The sequence below is a fragment of the Barbatula barbatula genome (genome assembly GCF_947034865.1).
Source record: "Barbatula barbatula genome assembly, chromosome: 20".
In the NCBI taxonomy this organism is placed as follows: Eukaryota; Metazoa; Chordata; class Actinopteri; order Cypriniformes; family Nemacheilidae; genus Barbatula; species Barbatula barbatula.
In genome coordinates this window covers 15,215,069-15,239,718 of record NC_136783.1, presented here as the reverse complement: position 1 = coordinate 15,239,718, position 24,650 = coordinate 15,215,069, and the positions used below count along the sequence as shown (strand labels likewise).

Here is a 24,650-nt window from a genome sequence, read left to right as displayed (position 1 = left end):
TAAGATTTTCATAATTAAACGCAGTCCTGAAAAGCATACTGTGCCTTAACAGCCTTGTCTGACCTTTGTGGAGGTTCACATAGCAAGGGATAAATCACTGAGTTAGTGCTCTCCCTAAGCTGAGGTGCCTCTGCCACGTATACAATCTACTTTGACTTTATCTAACTCCTCCTCCCATTTACCCCCCATATGGTGCATAAATGGATTTACAGTAAGCTAGTATGATTGTTCAAGGCCGCACATTCATTCCCATTCGTTGTGCTTGTTGTATTTATTATAATTAAATCAAAGACTATATGTACAGGCCCAAGAAGCATCTCTCCCCAGAGACCTTGGCACTAATAGGATATTTTTAAAAGAAAAATCCTGTCTCTAGTACGTGATTGACTTTAAATTGAGAGTGAATGTTGCTCAATTGCAGTGGGTCACATAAAACCAAGACATAACTCACCCTACATATTCTATGCATTAAGCATTTAATTAAATTGGTGGTTACCTCAGCTATTAAACAAATGGAGTTTTACTAAATACATTCATCCGAGGCCAGGCACTGCTGACCTCAAGTTCACCTGTATATGTGGAAACACCTAGCTGACTTATTTCTTTTGTGTGTCTGGAAAATTTGTAAATTCTTCTCAAATGATGTACATGCGTTGTAAACCGCACACCTGTAGGACAAACTCTTGGCTGTTGTGCCATTACGACACTGCCCTGCCCATGCAAAGATATTTGGTTATGCAATTTAGTGCCAAACTGCGAATCAGATCAGCCTGTAATTCCAGTAAGTTGCGTCTTGTGTCCCGCCAGAGCCTCGCGAGTGTCAGCTGTCTGTTTTTACTTGATCAGATTGTGTAGAGGGCCTGGCACAGGCTGCATTCTTCTGGTGTGCCCCATGACACCGGCCTAGGCCCGTGTAAAAGTATAATCTTTATGTAGCATTGTTTGTCTTGGAGATAATAAAATGACTGTGTCTGTTGAAATATGTTAAAGAAGAAAAACTGGGTTTTTTTTATTGTATATATCCAGGATTTATTTCGTAATATGCTTGTGGAAGGACGTTCAATGGATGACCCAGCTCAAGTCTAAGTAGGCAGACAGCAGGTTTGAATAATTTCCCACGTGGACATTTGTTTTCTGGGTTTGTTGGAGGTTATTGAAGGGTGTTGTGACCAAAGGAAAACCTCTTTCTGGATGCTTTTTCCCAGCTCTTTATTGTTCTAAAACTAAGTTGGCAGAGGGCCAGAAAGATAGTGATGGGTGCTGGATTTCACTCAAGAGACTAAAAAGTGTCAGTGAGCACATGAAGCTTATGAAGGAGGAAAGCCAGATCTCAGTTTTCCCTGAAATCATGTGATCAGCCCGTCTCTCGGTTACCGAGCCTGTCGGAGCTGCTTGTTGCATGTTTTGTTTTCTCTTTCTGTCACTTCCGTGAGTCCATCTCTTCGTAGTTGTCTGTGTTTAACCTGTGTGTCTGTTCATGTCACAATTCACTGGTGGAGCAGGTGTGACAGCAGATCATTAGTTTTGAACCGTCTGACCCTGTCTGAGGAGTTGCTTTAGGGGACATTGGCTGACCGAGTGATGAGTGAACGTTGCGTAAATGTTCTGCATATATGCTGTAAGTAGAATCCTGATCATATTTGTCATTTTCCCATAAAGCCACAGTTCTCGGGAGTCTTAAAGAAGTTGTTCAACCAAAATGCAGAGACTTTCAGTTAACAGTATTATGAACAAGTGGGTTATTTTTTTACTTTCAAAAGTTTGGGAATTAAAGTCACTATGAAATGCTGTATAGAATAGATAGGGTTGCATTAACATTCTTCATTCATTTCTCTTTGTGTTCCACAGAAAGCAAACATTGTATGTACATTATTGAATGACCTATTCTTATTATTTTGCACATGTGAGAACCATTACAGATCTGAATGAATCAGGACTGCAAAGAACATAAACTTTAAATCAAACTATTGTTTTTGTGTCCAGTTCTAGTATCTCGTATTCGAAATTGTTTTTTGCGCCTTAGTTGTAACTTGTATTCCATAATGCACAGAGCCTTTTGGCACATGTCTGAATTTCCATGTCAGAATTTATAATTGGCAGAGGTGTGGGGTGTACTCAAAATAACAAAAATAATCAAAATAACACATTTTAGAGAACAGAGGGAGAAACATTGTTTGCTTAGATTTTTTTAAACCTTTGCCCCAAATAGGAGTCATTGCATGGAGGTAATATTAATTGTTGTGACGGAATTTGGTATTGCGTAAGCGTAATGTTTTTGTGGTCTTATGTGCTTCAAAGGTGACCTCTTCGAACTGCTTTCAGCCCTGTTTCAGTCACCACTTATTATTATCGAAAGATTTTCTTTAACACAAACCTCTTCAGGATCCCTCGAGCAGCGTTATCTCTGGAGGAACGCATGTTTTCCTCTGGGGTAACTGCAATCTACAGCGTGAGTTACCACCCTGCTATTATACATGCATTATATATGACCAATTAAACCTGTATGTGACCGGTTTCCAGTGACAAGTAACCGAAAGCAAAAATGCTAAATCACTGTTGTGTTTATAGTACAGTAATGCTGATCTGTTTTTGGATCAATACAGGGCGTGTCTCCACTTCATGACACATCAGAAATGAGAAACAAGAAAATGTAATACAATCAGTAGGGTTGCCAAATATTGTATATCAGGTTTAATTTCTTCGTGATCAATTGTTTTTCTTCTGACAATTTTAACAATCTGTATGATTGTATAATAAGGCCATCCTAAGCAGATTCTGGGATCATTCTGCTTTCGGTGCTTGATGAATTGCCAACTGTTATTTTACCTAGAAAGTTGGCAAAAAGGTCTAAATCAGATTACATGCTCGCTAAAAAGAATAAGCTTTTAAGTGTTCGATGAAGGTCAAAATGAATGTAGGGAGGTGTTGGGGGCGATTCACATTTCTCTAGGCAAATGAAATCTCTCTGAAAAGTTGAACTATTTCCATCTCGATGAGGTGCCGAGGTGCCGAAAAACAGAATAAAATACCATCTAAAGAAACAGGAATTTGCAAACCAATTCTTCTCATCCATTAGCAGGGTGGTGTTGAAAAGGTTTAGGGCATTGACTAGAGGTCTTCACGGGTCCACTTAGATCCGAAAACCCGAGGTCCGGCCTGAGACCCGAGCGGGTTGGGGTCTAAAAGATTCACGGGAGCTTCGGACACGGGTCGGGTATATTATAAGTGTCTTCGGGTCTCGGGTAATATAAAGTAAAAAATTGTTTTGCTTAATTGACCCGAGGAAGACCCGAACTATCCTGTACAATAACAGCGCGTCGCTTGTGTGTGTGCGTGTAGTTACCAACTCTCCTCCACAACCCTCAGCCGATCGGTTGAAAGCCACGCAAATCTTCCGAAAGTCGTGGTGATCTGAAATCACCTTAGAATTGAAATCCCGAAGTTTCCAACGCTGCAGGGGTTTGCACTCGATGTCGTTACCATCGTATTAAGGAAAAACATACTTCCACCAGGCGACCAGAAGTAGATATTAAAAGACGCGCACATTTCAGTACTACGCGGTTTGGAACACATTGTTGAGACAGAATGTTCGCGCGAGTGGTTGCCATGTCGTCATACCTACTTATTTAGATTTGATTCAGCTAAAACTGGCACAACCCATTTAGCCTCAGTTTGCGCAATTTGCCAGAGCAAAACAAGAGGATCAACGTGTTCATTGCCATATCAATTTCATTAATAAACGTCAGTTTACATTCAGGTCTAGTCGGGTTTAAAAAATATATACGATGGGTCGGACTCGGGTCTAACGTTAACGGGTCTGTCTCGGGTCGGGGCTTTAAAATAAAAACGTTATCGGGTCTGTCTCGGGCTCGGGTAAAAAGTGATTTCGGGTCATTTCAGGTCGGGGAAAAAAGATCTTTGGACCCGAGAAGACCTCTAGCGTTGACTTAATAATGTGTTTTATGACACTGTGTGTAATATGTTTTGTTCATGTTTCAGGTATCCAGACACCCCGGTCCACCATACCCGGGTCACGACCTCAGCAAAACCCACCCTAATTTGGCGGGCACTCCTTCCAACCATGCCACGCCCCCAGCCCTCTCTCAGGTATCAGTGCCTCCCGGCCCACCGTACCGCTTCCTCAAGGGCTGGGATACAGGCGGAGGGGTGAGTAGCTCTGTGTGCCATGGCTGCCGCCACCCTCTTTGTGTCATCGTCAGTCTGATCACCTCCCTGCTGTTTTTTGTGGTCACAATTATTGTTATCCATTCATTTTTTTACTTACTTGGTTCAAAAACTTAAAGCCACTTTTTTATTTAGATGCCCAACCACAGTAATTTCCTGCTATTAAAATGTGAACAAAGACTTTTTAGTTGTTTCCGTTTGTTATTTGCCTAATAAAGCACAATCACAGTTTTAGTTGGGACACTCTGGTCTTGTCTGGTCTGGATGAGCTGTGACCTCTTTGAGCTGCAAAACACCAACCTGTATGCGAGACCACATATCAGTTTACACCCAGAACATTTAGATGTTTTCTCTATTAAATTTATGATGTTTATCTCTAAATTTACAATATAGACTACATTAACATTTAGTCATTTAGCAGACGCTTTTATCCAAAGCGACTTACAGATGAGGAAACTTTGGAAGCAATTATAACAACATAGGCCACAAAATACATAAGTGCATCAAACTAGTCCATTAAAGCCTAGCACAGTATACAAAGCTAAGAATAGTGAGGTTAGTAAGGTTTTAGTAAGAGATGCGTTTTAAGGCGTTTTTTAAAGATGGCAACCGAGTCTGCTGATCTTGTAGCAGCTGGTAGATCATTCCACCAATGTGGAACAGATCCAGAGAAGGTACGGGAGAGTGAGTTTTTTCCTTTTTGGGATGGTACCACTAGTCGTTGTTCCTTTTTAGACCGCAGTGATCTGGCAGGAACATAGATCTGCATTAGCGAGTGGAGATACGATGGTGCAGATCCGTTGTTGGTCTTGTAGGCCAGGAGCATAGCTTTGAACTTTATGCGGGTGGCAACAGGGAGCCAGTGTAACCTGATGAAGAGCGGAGTTACATGCGCTCTCTTCGGTTCATTGAAGACCACTCTTGCTGACGCATTCTGGATCATCTGGAGAGGTTTGATTGTGCAAGCAGGAAGTCCAGCCAGAAGCGCATTGCAATAATCCAGTTTGGACAGGACAAGAGCCTGGACTAGGACTTGCGTAGAGTGTGAACATTTTGTGCTGTGAGTGATATTTGCATCGCTCTCCTCACCATGGTTACCACCAGACTGGAGGAACATTGTCACCTTTGTATAAATAGTGTAAAGCTGACACAGGTGCTTTAATGCTAACAGAATTCTCCTACACACACATATATATACACTCCAGTTATACATTTGTCAGTTAATTTATGCCCAATTATTGCAGTTCTCAGTAGTAACTGTGGCAATTTAAAGGGCAGTTCTGTCTTGATATTGTCACTAGTTTCCACATTCAATGTTTTTCTATTTCCTTTTTCTACATCTCTCTTTCTTAGCCTCCATACAACCCAGCTCAGAATGCAGGCTCCGCTCCCCTGATGTACTCGACACAGACGCAGCCAATGAATGTGCAGTCACAGAATCGGCCGGTAAGTCCTTCAACTTCTATGTCCAATAACAAAAAACGAAGTGTTCTGGCAGTGTTACTGTCATTGTCTCAAGTTCTATGCCCTTTATATATTGCTAATGTAAATAAAAATAAATACATTATTTAACCACTTTTAAAGATCAGTCAAGAAGACCATTCACTCCGCTGACATGTGTTAAACAACCCTGCTACACTACTTTTTCTACTCCTTTTCCTTTGTAATGGAAATTCAAAGTCGTTTAAGGTGGATCACATGTAATCCTTGTTTTCTTATTCTTCTTTCCTGCTCCTGGTGACCTCGCCGTACCATAACACCACTTGATCCCTCGCCCATCAGTTTGTGACTGGACCTCGGCCAGCTCACCATCAGGTAAATCTCACAGACCCAAAGTCTCTATCAGACACTGTGTATGAAGCATGGGAATTACGCGGTGTGTCTGCTAACTCTATAAAGACAGGCTCTGTAAACTGAAAAATACTGAAATTATACTGACATTTACATGGTAGATTACTATTTGAATAACTTACTATTCACTTGTGTGATATGTTTTTTTAAAGATCATAGCAACACATCTCTGATTCAGCTGTTGGAACTAGTAACAGCACAAAGACACAGGGTCACCTCAGTTCTAGATGCCCAATAATACGTAATAAACCGTTTTTTAAGAGTCATTTGGACATTTTTGCATTCTTTCAGTGGTAATACAAACTTTCCGAATTTATGTGATTGAAGATTTAGGAACATTGTTTTGACTAGAGAGGCATTGAAACACAGTGTATTCATACGTCGGCTCAGTCATGTAATGATCTCTCCGTCCTTGAGAAGCAGACATTAGAAGTGTCTCCTCTGACTCATCCTTTTCTTTTCTGAAGAAATGTCTAAATGATGATGTTATCTATTCATCTCATTGATGAGCAGATGTGCCCTCATGCAGATTGACGCTGATTGGTTATTCTTGCGAAGGATGTTAATGCATCTTTCATTATATGAAATACTTGAATGCGTCACTTTCCCGAGCATCATTGTTGTAAGTGTTTCTGTGACTTACGGAAGTTACAGTATCAGTAGTCAAAAATGTTTTTATGGTTTCATCCTCTTGGGAGCAAGTCACCATACAAAACTCATTGTGGTCAAATTTCCTTCTTTTACCTTACATAGTTTTGTTTTATGGTTTTGGAGGATGAGTAACCAGACCTATGCCAATGAATCAATGTGTATTTGTCCATTGCTCATGAGTCGCTTAAGATTAATTCTTGATTTATCCAAACCACTGAAACATTTGCTGTTCATATTTCCTTTTTTATGAAAGAGCAGTGGCAGTACCATTTAAGAAATATGCCGTTAATGCCGTCTAAATGACTTTTCCCTTGAATTTTAAGTGCGTCGCAGGTGTGCTCTTCCATGCATGACGGGAACATGGTGTATTATGTTACGTTATCTCTAGTGCAGCACATGAGGTGGATGAGATTATGAATGGGCACTATTGCAAAAATAGTGGCTACTAAGGTAGTCCACGTTTGCACCAACATACAAGTTGCAGTAACAAAACTGTACTGCTTTTTATTACTGCTTTAGTATTACTGTGTATAGTCCAAAACTGGAATATTTTGGATGAATGGGATGATGACCTGATTTAGCTGAGGTCCACATTTTTTAGGTTTGCCATCCTTGTTGGACCTGGAACAACATTCCTGACAGGAAATCTTATTTAAGGCTAGGTTTTGTGCCGTTAGGACTGGGTTACAGGCTTTTATACTATTCTCATCGATCTGTTTTTCACACTAGTTTAAAGGGATAGTTCATCCAAAACTAAAAATAATGTCCCCAAAGTTGTTGCAAACCTGTTTATAAATTTTATCGTTATGCTGAACACAAATATATTTAGAAGAACGTTTGTAACCAAACAGTTCTGGGTCAACTATTGACTATATGAAAAGAAACTACTATGGTAGTCAGTGGTGCCCCAGAACGTTTTCCCACATTCTTCAAAATGTCGTCCTTTGTGTTCAACAGAACAAAGAAATGTAAACAGATTTGAAACAGGTTAAGTAAATGATGATACACTTTTCATTTTAGGTGAACTATCCCTTTAAGGACTAAGTCTGGTTTTGAGGACAAGATTTTGAATATTGAGGCAAACTACCTTAGTCAGAAAAATCTGGATATGGTTGGGCATACTCTGTCCTGGTGTCATTCTTGACACAAATTAGCAGTTACCTGTTTTTATCCAGAAAACCAAATGCAGCATGAAGGATCTGTGTAGAGTCACCCTTCACAACGGCTCTTGATTGTGTAATGAGCAGTCCTGAAAGAAGCTTTGACATCTGCACTGGTGTTTGGTAGAGCTGAGTTAAGGTTTCATTTCTCCCTTGTGGCTGCGGCACGTCCCAGCTCGCCTGCACTGCAGACTGGCAAAAACTGATGCCTACAGGCCATTAGAAAACAAACAGAATCAGGAGAGAGTCAGAGAGGGAGTGTCTTTCTCACACACACACACACACACATACAGGCTGCTAAATCATTTGCTCATTTGTAGTGCCGAGTCCTGGAGTGGCACAATTGTATAGTTAATTCATTTAGTATTGAATGCATTGAAATAAAAAATGTATGCATGGAATGTGTTCTTGTAGTCAAAATGACTGCAGCTATATCCACTGGCTACAGCTGTTAGTATGAATGGACACTGGAATATGTGTTTTGTCTCTCTTTTTATCATTTGAATGTGGTTATTACAAAGTATAATGCTCCCTCATGACATACAATAGTTAAATGAATTTTCCATTCCATGAATCGTTTAAACTTTTTCGGCGTTTAATTGTTTTTCAATTTCATATGTCATAGGCTCATAGTGACCATAAGTGATTTGGTATTAATTTGAACATGGATTTGTATCATATGGATTTGCACATGATAATGACAAAATCTCGGTGGGGCAGACCTCAATATATGGACAAGATTAAAGTGATCAAAAAGGAAAATTATGTCATCATTTTGTCATTTCAGACCTGTATGACTTTCTTCTGCAGAACACAAAAGATATTTTGAAGAATAACGTGAGATCAAACAGCGACGGCACCCATTTACTTTCATTGGTTTTGTGTCCATACAGTAGAAATAAATGGGTACGTTCGGTTAAGGATCTTCAAAATGTCTTCTTTTGTGAAGAAGAAAGTCAAATAGGTTTGAAATGACAAAAAGGTGAGTAAATGATGACAGATTTTCATTTTTCATCTCTTTTCTATTCCCATTCATTCATATACTAATCCAAACAGTTCCTATTAAAAAGTCCCATCCTACTTTTTTCATTTATTTACAGTGTTTAAAGCTATTTTCTATTTATAAAAAGATTTCGCTACTAGTTCAGCAAAGTGCTCAAAGTTGTGGAATCACCCAGATCTACCCATCACATCAAATGCTCCATCTGTCTTTCAATCATCTCTGTCTTTGTCATAGATTCACTCACGCTCTTTTTCTTTCAGTCTCTTTGGCAGTCAGAAAAACACACTCATTCTTATCTGTCACTGACAAACATACACTCTCCGCTTCCTTCCCTGGCATTCTCTCTCTCACACACACACTCTTATAGAGGAGAGTAGTTAAGCACAGAGTGGTCCTCACCCCAAACTGTGCCAGATCCCCGGTTGGCTGTATGAGTCACGGTGGAAGGAAATCACACATTTCACACACACACACACACACACACAAACAATGTGTCCTGTCACTTTTTGTACTCCACTGGTGGTCTTCGTGTCTGTTGCCTTTCCCACATTTCACTCATCACTTCTCTGTATTCACCTTTGACCTGCTGGTGTCGAACAGGACTGGTGTTATTTAGCCTTGTGAGGAGTATCATATATACATATGTTTAGAATATAACTTCCCCAACATTTTTTATTATTTCTGAACATCTGTTGAATAATCATAAGTGTCTTGGTTGTTTTTGTGTTCAAATGCAGGCAACGAGAACTCTTTGTCCTCATAAAACAATTTATTAGACAGCGGTGCCTCTTGAAAGCTGTCTGAACTTGGTTGTGTTGCTGAAGTGTGCCGCCCCAGCATCTCTCTATATTATAATTTTATCTTGCACACAGTATATCCGTTACAGCACTTAAAGAAATCGTGTAATTCAGCTGAAGTATGCAAGTCACTAAACCACAGGGTACACAGTGAAATTTTTCCTTTTTTGTTCCCTTTAGGTTTAGCAAAACCATCCATTCATCCGTCCTTAGCTACGATAACTAAGATTTACGTCTTCTCATAAAACATGTTTTAAGGCAGTTACTCTCAAACTCTTTTAGATCGCTGGGTGTATTCTTCTTGTTGTGCATACTGTATACTCTTGGCTAAGAGAAATCTCCTTGTTTAGATTATTCAGATTTTGTTCAGATTGTACCTAAGGTGTGCAGTTATGGCTCTTGTGTGAGGGAAAACCAAAACTAATAATTTTCAATGAGAGTTAAAGCTGCAATCTGTAACACTAAAAAGAGGTGATGAAAGAACATAAAACTGTTCAAAACGGTTTCCTTTCTTTTAGCTTGATTTGCAACAGTAACGGTACATTCACACAGGGCGTCAGAGTTAACGCCTCTCATTTACTCTGAATGGGTGACGTTGTGTGTTGCAGAACTGAATTGTGGGTCCGTGAGCATCGCGTCATTTGCATTTCTCAACTTTTTAAGCACCAACACATGCGGCAGCCAATCAGAACGCCTTTTGCAAATAACCTGGCGCGGGCGCTAGCCAATTGACCGGAGAACAATGTGATTGGCTGTCGTCACAATGAGGATCACATCAGCCGCACTTCAGACATGCCCTCCATCTAGCGTTGAAGCTGACGCCCCGTGTGAATGCAGTTCTAGTAATGATTTATGATTTACTGGAAATAACAGTTTTACATAAATGGATGTTTACTTCAGTTTTATGTTTTGAACCAAGATAAAGAACCAAACATATTAGCACAGCACTAGATTAGCAAAAGACTGACTTGTAATTTCTTTACTTCACTTAAAAGGGCTTTTCACACTGCGCTTATAGACCTTAATGCTCCGAGGCATTGCAGGGCTGAACATGTGCAGTGTGAAACGAAGCAGGGGTAGAATGATACGACCAACTGTTGAGACGCTTAGCAATGGACACCCAATCAAAACCTTAACATCACTACCTCATATCACAAGCTGTGCACAGTCACAGAAACTTTGTAAACAATCGTTTTGGTTTTTATGTATAAGTAATGTCATAGGAGGTTAAAACAGCCAAATAGGTTTAATGAGGCGTCATTTTTTTTTTCTCAGATGCAGATCAAATAGGTTTTCGGTTATATAAAGCGAGCATGCACTATTTTTTTATTCAGTCAGTTGCAGTATTTATGCAATCATGACTGTTGACACCACAAATATGCGGATAGGAATGTTAACCCAGGGTTTAGCGATGTACAACATCAGGTTTTGAATACACAGGGTTATAAGCAGTGTGAAACGAGAAACAGATAACCCTCTTGGTGGCCAAGAACTGTTGGTTACAACCATTCTTTCAAATAGGTTGTCTGTTCATCACTAAAAAAAAAGGAACGAATACAGATCTGGAACAGCTTGTTAACTAAATGATGACCGAACCGAACTATCCCTGTAAGCATGAATAATTGTTCACATAGTACTTTTCTCACATTGTTACTTCGAATATGGTTCTGTATGTCATAGTTTGACGATGAGGACTGCCACAGCACATTTCAGCCACAATGTCATGGTTTTAATGGAAACTGTAGCGGTGTCTACTGGTATGTGATGGATTATATTGGTGGGATGGTTGAATATATAAAGCTAATGGTTCATGATGATATTTCAATGGAAGCCAGTAGAATGACGTTTTCGGGATGTTTCCACAGTTGAAATAGTAAAATATGTCTGTGTGTGGAGTAAACACAGACAGACAGACACTGCAGACATTTATACAATTGCATATTTTGTGTATATGATGTGTATAGAGAGAATCACGTCCTGCCCCGGCGTTACCCGACTGGCGCCCTTGGGCTGGGTTTGCTGAAGGAATATTTGGTGTGCGGGAGCGAGCAAGAAAGGGAAAGCGGGGGAGGATATGTTGGGGGAGGGGACGACTCCTCCAGCAGGCATGCCGTATTCTCCCGACAAATAAAGCTTTGGCAGAGCTGTGCCACCACCCTGCTACAGCAGAGAATGACAATATTGCTGTCTGGCTGTATATGTGTGTGTGTTTGATAGTCTGAAGACATGCAATTCCTCAAACATACTTGATCAATGCTTTTCTGATATTTAATATCAGATCATAAAAGCAGACATCATGATTTAAATAAAGTTTAGAAGATGATGTCCTGAGGTGACCTGTCTTATATCAACACCTAACATATTTTCTTTCTGTTTCCCCTTTTCTGTGTCTGTTTCTGCTTAATTCTCCCACTCTCTTTCTCTCCTTGACAGTTCCTTCACCGGACTCAGATGCAAGCCACACGGCCCACTCTCCCCACCAACAATCCCTCCATTCGGCTGGGCTCGCAAAACCCCACGGCTACGCTTTACCACCCCAACCAGTCCATTGTGATGACCATGACGCCCATGCCATTTCCCCCCCAGACACACCAATATTACATTTCCCAGGTAAAGCATCAGTAGAAGCGTTACTGTAAAGGGTTTTTTACATTAGTTAAGGAGATTTTTTTATGACATTTTAAATCATTTACCATTTATTCATAAAACAATGTATTTTAATGTCATGTTTTTCATATATTTACGATATGGTAAAACATTTTTTTAATGATATATATTACACACTATTATAAAATATGCTGTAAAAAAATTGTTTAGGGTACTACTTGGTCCAAGACCATACTTCAAAACAGAATTATCAATCTTAAATATATTTATGTGAAAATGTGTTTATTTTGTGGGGGTTAGGTATCATTGATTATATATCTTTGTTTTTCTCTTTACAGTATCGTCACAACGCACCTTACGTTGGACCCCCGCAGCAATATGCCATCCAACAGCCAGGATCCGGAACCTTCTACCCAGGACCCGGCCCTGGGGAATACCCAACCCCTTACGGTAAGTTCAGAGCTCTCCGTAGCATGCGCTTCATCTGGAGCGCTCTCACATCCAGCTGGTTCATGTTAGCTCCAGGTAGTTTCTGCATGTGTCTGATTAGCTAACTGAGAAATGAACCCTTTCTCAAAACACGATTCACTCCGAAGGTGATTAGGTCATGTGAAAGCTCAGGTTCAGTCACTCATTTTTTTCCTTTTTACAACGACAGCTGCCGGGCTGCCATATTACTCCAGCCAGCCGGTGTACCCGCCCTCTCCACCCATCATAGTGCCTGCACCTCTGCCACCTCAAGCTGCCAAACGAGAGAAGAAACCAGTGAGTACCACCATAAACAAGCGATCCACTTATTTTTCAGTTTAATTTTCCACTGATAAGGCTTGAATTGAATCCCTGCTGCCCTGGCTGCCAGAAACAGATTAAATACAAAATGCTGTTAAAAGGATATCCGTCAAGTATTGGTTTAACACCGGTATTGGCCTTGGTTCCTTGTTTAATTGTTACGGTAGTCCATTACTGTTGCGGAATTCACAATGAGGAATAAGTATTGGATTTCTCAGATTTGTCTGCGTGCCATACAACTTCCCACATATTTGGATCAGACTGTGATGTAGCGATTTCATCGCATGCTGAGCGGTTGGCATAGTCAAGATGTTTTATCATAGGCCAGATTTAGAAATGAGCCAGTTTCACCACGCCTCGGACTTTGGTTCCCGCCAAAAATATAGCCTGAGATGCTGGAATGGCATCAAAGTCCGTTAACGAATGTCGTTCCACTCGGTGGCCATGTTTGCAACGCCTCTGGGCAGCTATTTACGTCATAGCAAGTCCACAGTCCAATCTAATTGAATGGGGGCATGCCTATATTTCTAAAATATCTGGAAAAAATCAAAATTAAACAGCATATTTCCGATCAATAATTAACTGTCCCATAAATTTGGTTTGCTAGGCTTAAATTGCTCTAAAAATCACCTTTTCCAAGGTCGCATCATCTACTGCGCCTACGCATAGGCTAGACGAGAGCTCCGCCACAGAGAATCGTCACTCTTTACTGATTGACATTGGCTCGTTTTGCTGAAAGACAGGACTTCCTTCGCTAGAGCGACCATATTGAGCGTAGCATTCCTCGGCATTCATTGTAACTGCAGTGGCGCATCTTGTTAACATTAATATCTTTGATGGCGTTAAGAATTAATAAAACAAACAAACAATTCACCACGCCTCCTGTAAAGTGGCATATCCATTTGAGAATAAATCATGGGATTTACCTTCATAATTATTTAGTGTACTGGTTTAATGATATTTAGAATAACACAATATAATAAAATTTTTATTGTATCTCACCATTTGCATGGACTATTTTTATTGGGTTTTAATAATCTTAGATGAGTCTCTCAGTCAATACTTTTTTTTGTATTGACAAGGTATAATATCAGTACATTTGACGTCTCTATAGCATCCACGTTTGACACTGGTGTGTAAGTGAGTCTTCTGTCCCACTGTGCTTCTGTCCTCCCAGATCCGGATCCGAGACCCCAATCAGGGTGGAAAGGACATCACGGAGGAGATCATGTTCGGAAGCAGAAATCCCACTCCTCCTGCCGGACACCCCACCTCCATCGCGACCCCTCCTGCGACACGTTCCTCCTCGACACCAACCCCGCCCACTGGACACCTGTCGTCAACGCCCACCCTGCCACAGGCAAGAAACGCACATTGTTCTTTAAAACGACCAGCGCTTTTGGTCTTTTTGTCCGGTACTTACACATCAAGTCATTAACACATTTTAACAAGTTCCTATGTCTGTATTTAACACAACATTTCTAATTAACTTAGTTTTAAACTCCTGTCCAATGAGTTTTTGGCTCAGCTGTGTCAAGCTCACCTGTCTAATGCTATTTTCCAGACATGTACAACCACCTACCACACTGTCTTGAACACACACACACACTTTTTCTCTTTGGCAGGCAGTGTGCGCATGGATAAGTTCACACAGTGAGTCAGATCCCCAGTCTAATCCGTATGACAACAGTGAGAGCATCAGGCTGTTTGCTGCACTGTTATATGTTTATATGTATTTGGGGCTGTGGATGGGGGACAATAAGGAAAATGTGAATCAAAAATGTTGCATTTTACACTGCTTACACAGAATATTAAAGTACTGTGGTGAAACAATGGTTTGGTTTTTATAAATATGTGTAGAAGGGTGTTTACTCTTTAGCCGTGGTTAAAATTAAGAGACCATTCCAAATGTAAATGTATTCAGCGTTTCTAGATGTATTGTGGCTGTTCAGTGTCTGTTGAATTTCAACGACAAATATTACTGTTGTATTGCATAGTCAATATCAACTTTACAGTATTTGAGGTCTAAAAAATACAGAGCATTTGGACCCGTTCCTCCAGTTTTGCCAATAGAAATAATATTTTTATTTGTCTTTTGGGATAAATATTGTCAGTATTTCACGGAATAAAACAAAAATGATAATTTTACATAAACATATATGTAAAAATTCAATAAAAAAATGATTATCTTAAATTTTTTCTGCGGCTGTATACTTAAATGTACTTGTGCAACAGTAAGTGTAAATACTACATGATACCCTGTGCACACATAGTGTTGTCATATTGCATATAATACTTCATACAAAAAACATGACACTACAACATTATCATGTCCGAAAAACATACTATTACGATTATGTTTTAATCCTGTTGAGTTAGCTGACACTCTCCATCTGTTTCTTTCTCTCCATCTCTGTTTCTCTGTTTGTACAGGAGCGGGGTCCGGTTGCAAGAAACCCGTTTTTTTTCTTGCAAACGGGCCCAGGCGTTAACTTACCCAAATGATTAGAATTTGCCTTGTTCTAGATATTTTAGTAAATCTCCTGTGGTTTAATCTTGCAGACAATGGTGCCGCATACAGAGAACGAGAGCTAAACATTCCCCGCTGTCTGATATATTGTGTAGTTTAACCATCAACCAGGCATCCCTTCATCTACACACATTACAGAATACAGAATATCCTTCATTGTTTTTATGTGTTATCAATTGTGTGCCATTGAATGACCTTGGATGACTCCGGTTTAAAATGCTTTGAAAACAAAGTAAGAATTTGTAGAATTACTCCTGGGGTTTTCAATGTTTTCTTTATCTGAATAAAAAATGCTTTTGAACACGATTTTAATTGAACAGGAATCATTATTTGTTCTAATTATTTTCTGGTTCCTTTCTCTTTGCTCTCTTTGGGACTCAAATCTAATCTACTGGCTTTTTTGTTCACAGTTCATGTGTAATAATGTTGCAATGTACCTTTCGTGTTCAAACGCCTGATAAAAAAACTGTTACAATGCAAACCCATGAGTAATTCAACAAATTCTTCCTTACTTTGTATTCAAAGCTAATGCTATTTGGACTCACTGAAGCTTTGTATTATTGCCTTAAAGAGAAAATTCTGAAATCATTTACTAACCCTGTTTTCTTCTGTAGAACAAAGAAGAAGATATTTTGAAGAATGATGGGAACTGGACAACACTGACACCCATTCACTTCTATTGTGAATGGGTGCCAGCTAACAGCATTCTTCAAAATATCTCCTTTTGTCTTCTGCAGAGAAAGCCTTACATGTTTAAAATGAAGTAAATGATGATAGAATTAAAATTTTTGGTGGAACTATCACTTTAAATGGCTTTATTGTATTCCTCAAATATAAGTCGCTTTGGATGTTTGATGTGTCTCTTTTACCCAAATGCAGGCAAGCAACTGTCAGACATCAGAGCAAACAGCATATGTCCCACCTCAAAGACCTGCAAGTATAGATGGCAGACCCAACTTAGGTACAACTCAATTCTGACCTAGTTTTGCTTACAGGTCTTTTCTCATAGACACATGTGTCCTGTGTTGTTGTTTCACACTTTCTTTCTTGCCATATCATTAGATGACAGGCCAAAAGCTGAGCCAGTGCGAACTATATCTCCTGGATCTAAGCTCCTCGTAGAGAAAAGAGAAGCCGCAGGTCTTCCATTATTAGAATCGTCTTTTCCAGATATAGTCCTGACTTCCTCCAGTGTTCTTTCACATTCTGCAAGTGGCTGCATTGTATCCACCTCTGCAAGAGAACCTGAATTTCATTCTCCCACAACCACTACGACTCAAATACATCAGGGCATCTCTGAGGACTCTCTCTCAGAAACCTCTAGTATGCCTACAATACCCTCACCGTCCCTCAAAGCCATAAATGGCCTTGCTGATATTCCATCAGGCTGTGAAGAACCAGAGGTCCAGGAAGCCTTACAAACCCATTTGCCCAGTGAGGTTCAGACGTCAACCTCAGGTACATCATCCATGGAGGAATCCCATCAAGACGTTCCAGTGGCCTTGGAGGAGCTCCAGGCAGAGCACCTCACTTTATTAGCTCCACCTTTGCCCTTGGTACCTACCATACAGGCCTCTTCAAGCACCACCTCTGTCCTTGCGCCACCACCTGGTTTGACACGGATATTGCAGCCCCCTGCTGGAACCGAGGCACCAGAGCCAAACAAGACCTTGGATGATGTTCAACTGAAGGATCAGGAAACTTTGGAATCACAGACTCAGAATAACTCAAAGTTTACAGGTATTTGTTAACTTGATGTGGTGATTTTAAGTCAGTCTTACGAGTTTCAACATTGTTTTTCTTTGTTTCATGATAGCCCAAGCTGATTCTGCTGAACTAAAGTCTTGGATGAAACCAAATGAAGAAAGTCAGATGGTGGAAACGCTACAGAAGGAGAATGAGGTGAGGTGCATTTGTGAATTGTTAACGGTATAGTTCACCCAAAATGAAAGTTCTGTCATGAATTACGCACTCTCTAGTTGTTCCAAACCTGTATAAATGTCTTTGATCTGATGAACACAAAGAAAGATATTTGGACGAATGCTTGTTACCAAACAGTTTTTGGCCACCATTGACTACCATAGTAGGAACAATTACAGTGGTAGTCGAAAGTGCCTGTCTGTCCTACATTATTCAAAATATCATCTTTTGTGATCAACAGAGCAAAAGTAATTTTTCCCACTATGGGGTCCAAGAACTGTTTGGTTATAAGCATTCGTACAAATATCATTCTCTGTGTTCAGAAAAAAAGAAATGTAAACAGATTTGTAACTTAAAGGTGAGTAAATGAATATTTTTGGGTGAACTGTCCCTTTAAGGGTTTCCTCAGACTGATGTGTCATCTAGTCATTCACATCATTGCTTGTCTCTATTACTGGCGATTCCCCCTTCTTTCCCTATGAGCTGACATACAAAACCATCATGCAGTCATCATCTCACATAATAACTTAAGGAATTTGTAGTAACGCTTCTTATTCACATCACATCAGGAGGAGGCCTCAGAGGAAAGCTTTGCTGGAGACGAGATGACTACTCAACCAACCTTAGGAAATTGCAGCAGCCCCTTTACAGTGCCTGAGCACCAGGAGAAGATCTCAGAGGAGAACGGGGAGACAGAGGTGGAGCCTTTGAGGAAAGGAGTGGAGACTGAGAGCACAGACAGCGGCGTGACACTCGGGGATAGCAGGGGATCCATGTGTTCCCCCACTCCACCTATGCAGGAAGGTGAGACTTCCTACCTCTGTTTTGGTCTATATTTAGTGTCGATGCTGAACAGTATTGAATCATTTTTTTATTTAGATTCATTTATTTATTTAGTGTTTTTACTTAAATAATAAATGAAACCTGTATTAAATTACGCTCTCAAATTTATTAACATACTTGACCTACTATAGTCTTACCTACTTGTCTTATTCCCTTCCAGGTCTCATGCAAGCTAATGGAAAGAGGCAGTATGACCGTGACTTCCTTTTGAGCTTTCAGTTCATGGCCGCCTGTGTGCAGAAACCCGAGGGTCTGCCTCCCATCAGTGATGTGGTGCTAGACAAGGTGCGCTTTGAATTATACTCCTAAACATTTATATTATAAAGACTGTTTCAAAGCAACAACATAACTAAACGTTACTAGGGATGCAGTTTTGTGCCCAAATTTAACTTGCGGTACACATCCGCAAAGAAGTAGATTAGTAGATTACTTCTGAATCAAGCAAAAGACATAACAAGTAAATTACATTAGCTAGCAAGTGAGAAGTATGTCTAGTAGCCAGTATTATTTTGGGTTACCAGTAGGAGAATCCTGACTTTGCTAAACTTTAATGCGACAAAGTTAAACAACCCTTTCAATTGTATATTAAATAAAATTAACATAAAATAAAATTCAACAAATTTGTTGTTTAATACAATTATGAAACCATAAAATATAAATAAACTTTTATTTTAATATACATTTATTACAATATAATTATTATTAACCACTAGTCGGAAGTGTGGAACTTACCAATTGAACTGTTTATATTATAATGTATGTCATTACAAATGTATAACATCTTATAATGTTATATATATTAGCTCATATGTTTAACTATTAATAATATTTATTATTATTAAATATTTGTTTACATTTATTGCATTTGACATTACATTTGACTTTGACAAACCCTGGGTTAAATAATGATTCATCTTAAAAAGTCATTAAAATACGACATGTAATGTAGTTGTTTGTTTAATGTTATTAACCTCGTAAATATGCAAATGCCAATGTTTATCCAGAGTTTATAAGTGTACTGTGTGACATCGCAAAACCTGACTTTACGGGACTATTAACTAAGCCTGTGTAAAGTACAAAGAATGTAAAACATGGAACAAGACATCCCAGGATTCTGAGGGAACATAAAAATACTGTATTGGTTTCAAGTTTAAAAAGCCAATGTTTCCCTAAAAACTGCAAATACAGGCATAGCTTCCTCTTGCTGTGTTAAAACCATGAAATCTGGTACACTCCCCTGATCTGTAAACTTTAGCTGTGCCTAAGCTGCTGTGAAACTCTTCAGCGTGCTGTTTCCATTAAAATTGCATTACGATTATGTCACACTTGGCAGCCGGGTTCATTCAGTGTAAAGAAGGTAATGCTCTGCTCTGTTTTATGCACAAACATATTATCTCTAGTCAAATCAGTAGATTTGAGAGTCCAGAAGATGAGATAAATGTATGTAAAGCACAAATTGTAAACGCTATCTCAGTTTCATGTGAAGGGACTTTTGTCTCGTTTGCACACTTTCGGTTTGCCATTTCAGTTCCTTGTTTAGAGCCACTTTGCATGCGCACTCCTTCACATCTGTTTCTGGATGTTCTTGCTCCTTCTGTCAAAAGATGTCTGGAGTGTCATTGGTATATAAACTGTACATGGAGCTGGTCTCATGACAGATAGCTTTCTCCTCAGAGATGGGCTAACTGTGGTTTGGCTGATATGAGATCAGTTTCTTCATAAAGGTTGCGATTAAACATTCAGAATGGAATATGTGTGCTGTAGCTTCTCCACAAGAGGGAGGGGAGAAAGGTCTGGTGTTTCATTCATGATACTGAGTTTGTTTCTCGACGCGCCCCCTGCTGGCTGTCGTAAATATTGTGTCTGCTATTTCAGATGAACCATAACAAACAGCCACTGAGAGCTGTTGACCCCAGGCTGATTTCCAGGGGTCCTGACTTTACCCCCGCTTTTGCAGACTTTAGCAGGCAGATAACCGGTGGACGCGGAGCTCCGGTGAGTGATAAATGAACACGATATGTTGTGAATTTAGTCATACTTGGTGCTTAAGGACTCACCTTTTTGTTTTCCATCTTGTTTTTCCAAAGCCTCTAAATGTGCGACGGCTCCCACCACGTAAGATCATCGTAAACGTTTCTGTCAACAATGATGTCCAGCTCAAGAAGGCAGAGAACGCCTGGAAGCCTGGAATGAAGCGAGAAGGCTTAATGGATGACCAGGAGAACCTGAAAACCCAGGTATGGATTCCTGTGCTTTTATCATCATTAGTGTTTTCAAACGTTTACAATGAAGAAAAATGTGAGTTTATGCTTTGGTTCTTTTTAAAATCCTTAGAATTTTGATTCAATGCTCTTCGGAAAAGGTCTTTGTTTTATCAAAAATGTAAAGTTGTTGCTTTTCTGGCACTCCAGGAGATGTTCCGGAAAGTCCGTAGCATTTTGAACAAGCTCACGCCTCAGATGTTCCATCAGCTGATGAAACAAGTGACGGATCTGACCATCGACACAGAGGAGAGGCTCAAAGGAGTCATCGACCTTGTGTTCGAGAAGGCCATCGATGAGCCCAGTTTCTCAGAGTCCTACGCCAACATGTGTCGCAGTCTGGCCACGGTACGTCCTGCGCAGGAATAGACACAAGAACATAGTAGTATTAATCAATCAGTGAAAAACAACAACTTGAATTCTCACAATACTAAATTTACAAACAGTGTTTGTCTTTTCAATGTACACTACATATTCTTTTTTACGTCATGGGTATTCTTTTCAAAATGTTTCCTATTATAGCTAAAAGTGCCCACGTCAGACAAACCCAATACTTGGGTAAACTTCCGGAAGCTGCTATTGAACCGCTGTCAGAAGGAATTTGAGAGGGACAAAGTGGATGACGTTGTGCTGGAGAGGAAACAAAAGGAGCTGGATTTGGCCACATCAGTAATGATTCTATTATTCATTATCAGACTCATTTTGGAAACGCTAATGGCTATTAGTACTCATGTCTTTTGGCTTTTCAGTTTTCATTATTATTTACATACAGGTATCTTTATGTGCCATTTAAGCTTCGAAGTGAAGCACATGAATATTATATTTTCCTTGTTTTTATTTAGTCTATTTAAAATGATACATTCATGAACTGGGACTTAAATGTGCAGTTCCCCGTGATGCCTATTTTCAAACTTTAGTTAGTGTGTAATGTTGCTGTTCGAGCATTAATAATATCTGCACAATGATAAAGCGTTCAATGCCAAGCGAGATATTGTCTTTGACATAATTCGCTTTTCAAGGACTACAGAGAACGGCTGGAATCGGAATACAGCCCTCCACTTCCCGGGTACATGATGTCACTATTCCCAAGTTTTTTAATAACCTCCGCCCACAGGCAGCCGAGAGATACAAAAAGGCAGCGTAACGGAAGTCTATTTGATATTCCGTAATAACATATTTAAAAACTACAATACTAATTTCTTGCTAGAAATGCAAACAGAAGTTGTTGAAGGTGACAATTTAACTTTCATTTATGCAAAACTATGCTCCAACGGGCGTTGTGATCGGAATATTGACTATACATAAAACATGAAGTTTTACAAGTAAAAACTGTGAAAACAAAGAAGACAGACACACTCACACACCCGGTGCTGGACTGGGAAGAGAAATTGGTCCTGGATTTTTGGGCCCACATATGCCCTCCACCTTTTCTGTGAATTTCGCATTTAATATAATGAAAATTTATAATCCAAGCTTCGAAAACATTCAAAGAACGACACCTTTAAAAGTGCAGTCAGTATATAATCTGTTATTTATCCTGGCAGTCCCTGGGAATCCAACTCAAAATCTTGGCATCACTAGCGCCACGCTTCGCTTATTGAGTTACAGGAACAGATTTCTATAAAGATATTATTGAAAGAATTATGGGATTCATATAAAATGCAAACTTCCTCTCAGCCTGTAGAAAGGGAAAGACTACAGGAGGAACTTGGGGAAGCGAAGGATAAAGCCCGCAGACGCTCCACTGGAAATATCAAGTTCATCGGCGAGCTGTTCAAGCTCAAGATGTTGACAGAACCTATCATGCATGACTGCGTGGTCAAGCTGCTGAAACACCATGATGGCGAGAGCTTGGAGTGCCTCTGTAGACTCCTCAGCACCATCGGCAAAGACCTCGACTTCGAGAAAGCCAAGGTAACTCGCGGAACCGTTTATTATTGTGCAAGCAAATTCGATTCGTTTTTATAAGTGGTAAAAAGAAATTGTGTTCACTAGACAGTTTTGGAAAACTGTAAGTCTACCCAAGGTTGAATTTTAGTTTTGTTGAAGTAATGTAATATGGCCATGAACCTTGGTTCTCAGCGTAAAGTTTAGTCTGCCACTTTTTCTGGACAAAACATTTGTGTGCACGACAGCCTAGCTTGTCCAAGGCTGAGAAAAATGTAATGGTTATGTTTAGCTTCAGTGGACTCTCAAAGGCTAAGGTATCTATTTTGCAGTTGAATGCTTAAGTAACCACATAATCACAGTGGTTGGCTTGTTATGTTTTCGGCACCCCTCTGTTGTTTATTTGTCTATATTAAAATGAGCTAGTAATGAATCGGCTCAGTGCCTTAGAAGTGCAGCACTCAGCAGGTAACTTGAGCTCATGCTGTAGGGTGATAACTATAATACACACAGAGGGAGAAACAGAGTTGAGTCAAACGTATCGGTTATATATAAAGAAAATAGCTTAATTCAATTTACCAGTTGAGATTAAAAGAGATTTTATGATTTTCATACAGCTTCTACCAAACCCCAGGTGTTATTTATTGGCCGTTGTAGAGGATGGCTTGTTCCCGAGGTGCGATTGATGAAAGACTATTTTATTGTTTCTCAGACAGTTCTCGACACCCTTGACTGGTCCTTAGATTTTGTGGGATTTTGGTGGTTTGGTGTAGTGTTGGAAAAACAATGCTGATGTATATAAGGACCAAATCAGGAAGCATCACTTTTGTGTTTTTTGAGCAAAACGAAAGATTGCTTTGCCGTGACTGAATGTATTATATACACAGCGGTGGAAAATATTAAGAGACCATTTAAAAAAACATTTTTAGTTTTTCTGAATTTATTATTTACAGGTATGTGCTTAGGTAAAATTATTATATGTGTTTTATTCTGTGAACTAATTACAATATAGAAATATTGTTTATATTTGCATTTATTGGCAGAAATTTAAAACTGGAGAAACAGGTTAAAATAACAGAAAATATTTCTATTATTTTACAAGTTCATATTCACTTTTAAGTAATACAACTGTCATATTTTTACATGTGTTAACCTTGATTTTATGACAGTTTTCATGTGTCTTGTCATACTGTCAATCTTTCACATTGTTGTTGGATGTCACTCCTGAGGTTTTATTTTGTTGAAATGCAACAGACAATGAACTGGAATGGCCACAATACATCTAGAAATGCTGATTATATGAAAATTTGTAATGGTCTCTTAATTGAAAGGCTGCTCTGAAAACATTTAAGATAGAAGCACTTTGATTTAATTTAGTTCTGCAATTCTGGAAATAAGTTCAGTTTACAGCCTATAGAAAATGTCCATATAAACCTGCAACCTTTGAATACATACATTTGTATATTAATCTAAGCATATCCAGGCTGCGTACTTGCATTCTGAGACCCAATCAGAAAAATGTTTCATCATGAAATTGATATTGTTTCAATGAAGGTCCAAATCTTTGCCTTTGTCTTGTTTTATGTCTTCTCCAGCTTTTCCTTTAAAGTTTCAAGGGCAACCGTTTATCCTCACGCCATTGCATAATGGTGATTTTTATCGTTTAATGTTATTCTGACGATACTTTGACATTTCAATAAAGTACTTTTAATTGACATTTTGTAGAGAAAAAAACATTTGCAAGTCACCTAACCTTGCAATACAAAAAAATAAGAAATAATGTGAGGGGTGGGAATGTTTTGAACACCGTACACACAAACACACACAGACCAAATGCTTTCCAGCTGGGCCAAACATACTGCCATGAAGTCTGGAGCTCAGAGTTAGGCAACAGGGTAAATGAAAATGGTTTCCTCTCTCGACCTGGAGTTATGATCGGACTGCAGTTCCTCACCTCAAATCCTTATTTTTATATTTATGACAACTCTATAAAACTTCTAGATTATGGACGGATACAGACAAAGTCTGTGCTATATGACTGTCCATCCTCTGTCATGTTAAAAAAGATCTGTCTTCATTTGTAATCAATAATTTGGCAAATGTGTTAGACTCTTCACTGATTTTCAAACAGCAATTTTCTGTGACAGTCCACTGATGTGTTTTTCA

General features: G+C 39.4%; 1 protein-coding gene across 1 annotated transcript in view; it reads left to right on the top strand.

The window, feature by feature from the left end:
- The window catches only part of eif4g3a (eukaryotic translation initiation factor 4 gamma, 3a), a 37,129-nt gene that overhangs the window by 5,457 nt on the left and 7,022 nt on the right, over positions 1-24,650 (top strand). Inside the window, exons 2-19 of the mRNA XM_079483448.1 lie at positions 2,383-2,449; positions 4,000-4,167; positions 5,539-5,631; positions 5,968-6,000; positions 12,081-12,257; positions 12,593-12,704; positions 12,913-13,019; positions 14,221-14,403; positions 16,453-16,534; positions 16,636-17,313; positions 17,390-17,475; positions 18,063-18,297; positions 18,497-18,621; positions 20,212-20,331; positions 20,424-20,573; positions 20,748-20,945; positions 21,120-21,266; positions 22,275-22,511. Coding sequence (XP_079339574.1) covers positions 2,383-2,449; positions 4,000-4,167; positions 5,539-5,631; positions 5,968-6,000; positions 12,081-12,257; positions 12,593-12,704; positions 12,913-13,019; positions 14,221-14,403; positions 16,453-16,534; positions 16,636-17,313; positions 17,390-17,475; positions 18,063-18,297; positions 18,497-18,621; positions 20,212-20,331; positions 20,424-20,573; positions 20,748-20,945; positions 21,120-21,266; positions 22,275-22,511 — 2,998 coding nt within the window. The remainder of the gene's footprint in view (positions 1-2,382; positions 2,450-3,999; positions 4,168-5,538; positions 5,632-5,967; positions 6,001-12,080; positions 12,258-12,592; positions 12,705-12,912; positions 13,020-14,220; positions 14,404-16,452; positions 16,535-16,635; positions 17,314-17,389; positions 17,476-18,062; positions 18,298-18,496; positions 18,622-20,211; positions 20,332-20,423; positions 20,574-20,747; positions 20,946-21,119; positions 21,267-22,274; positions 22,512-24,650) is intronic.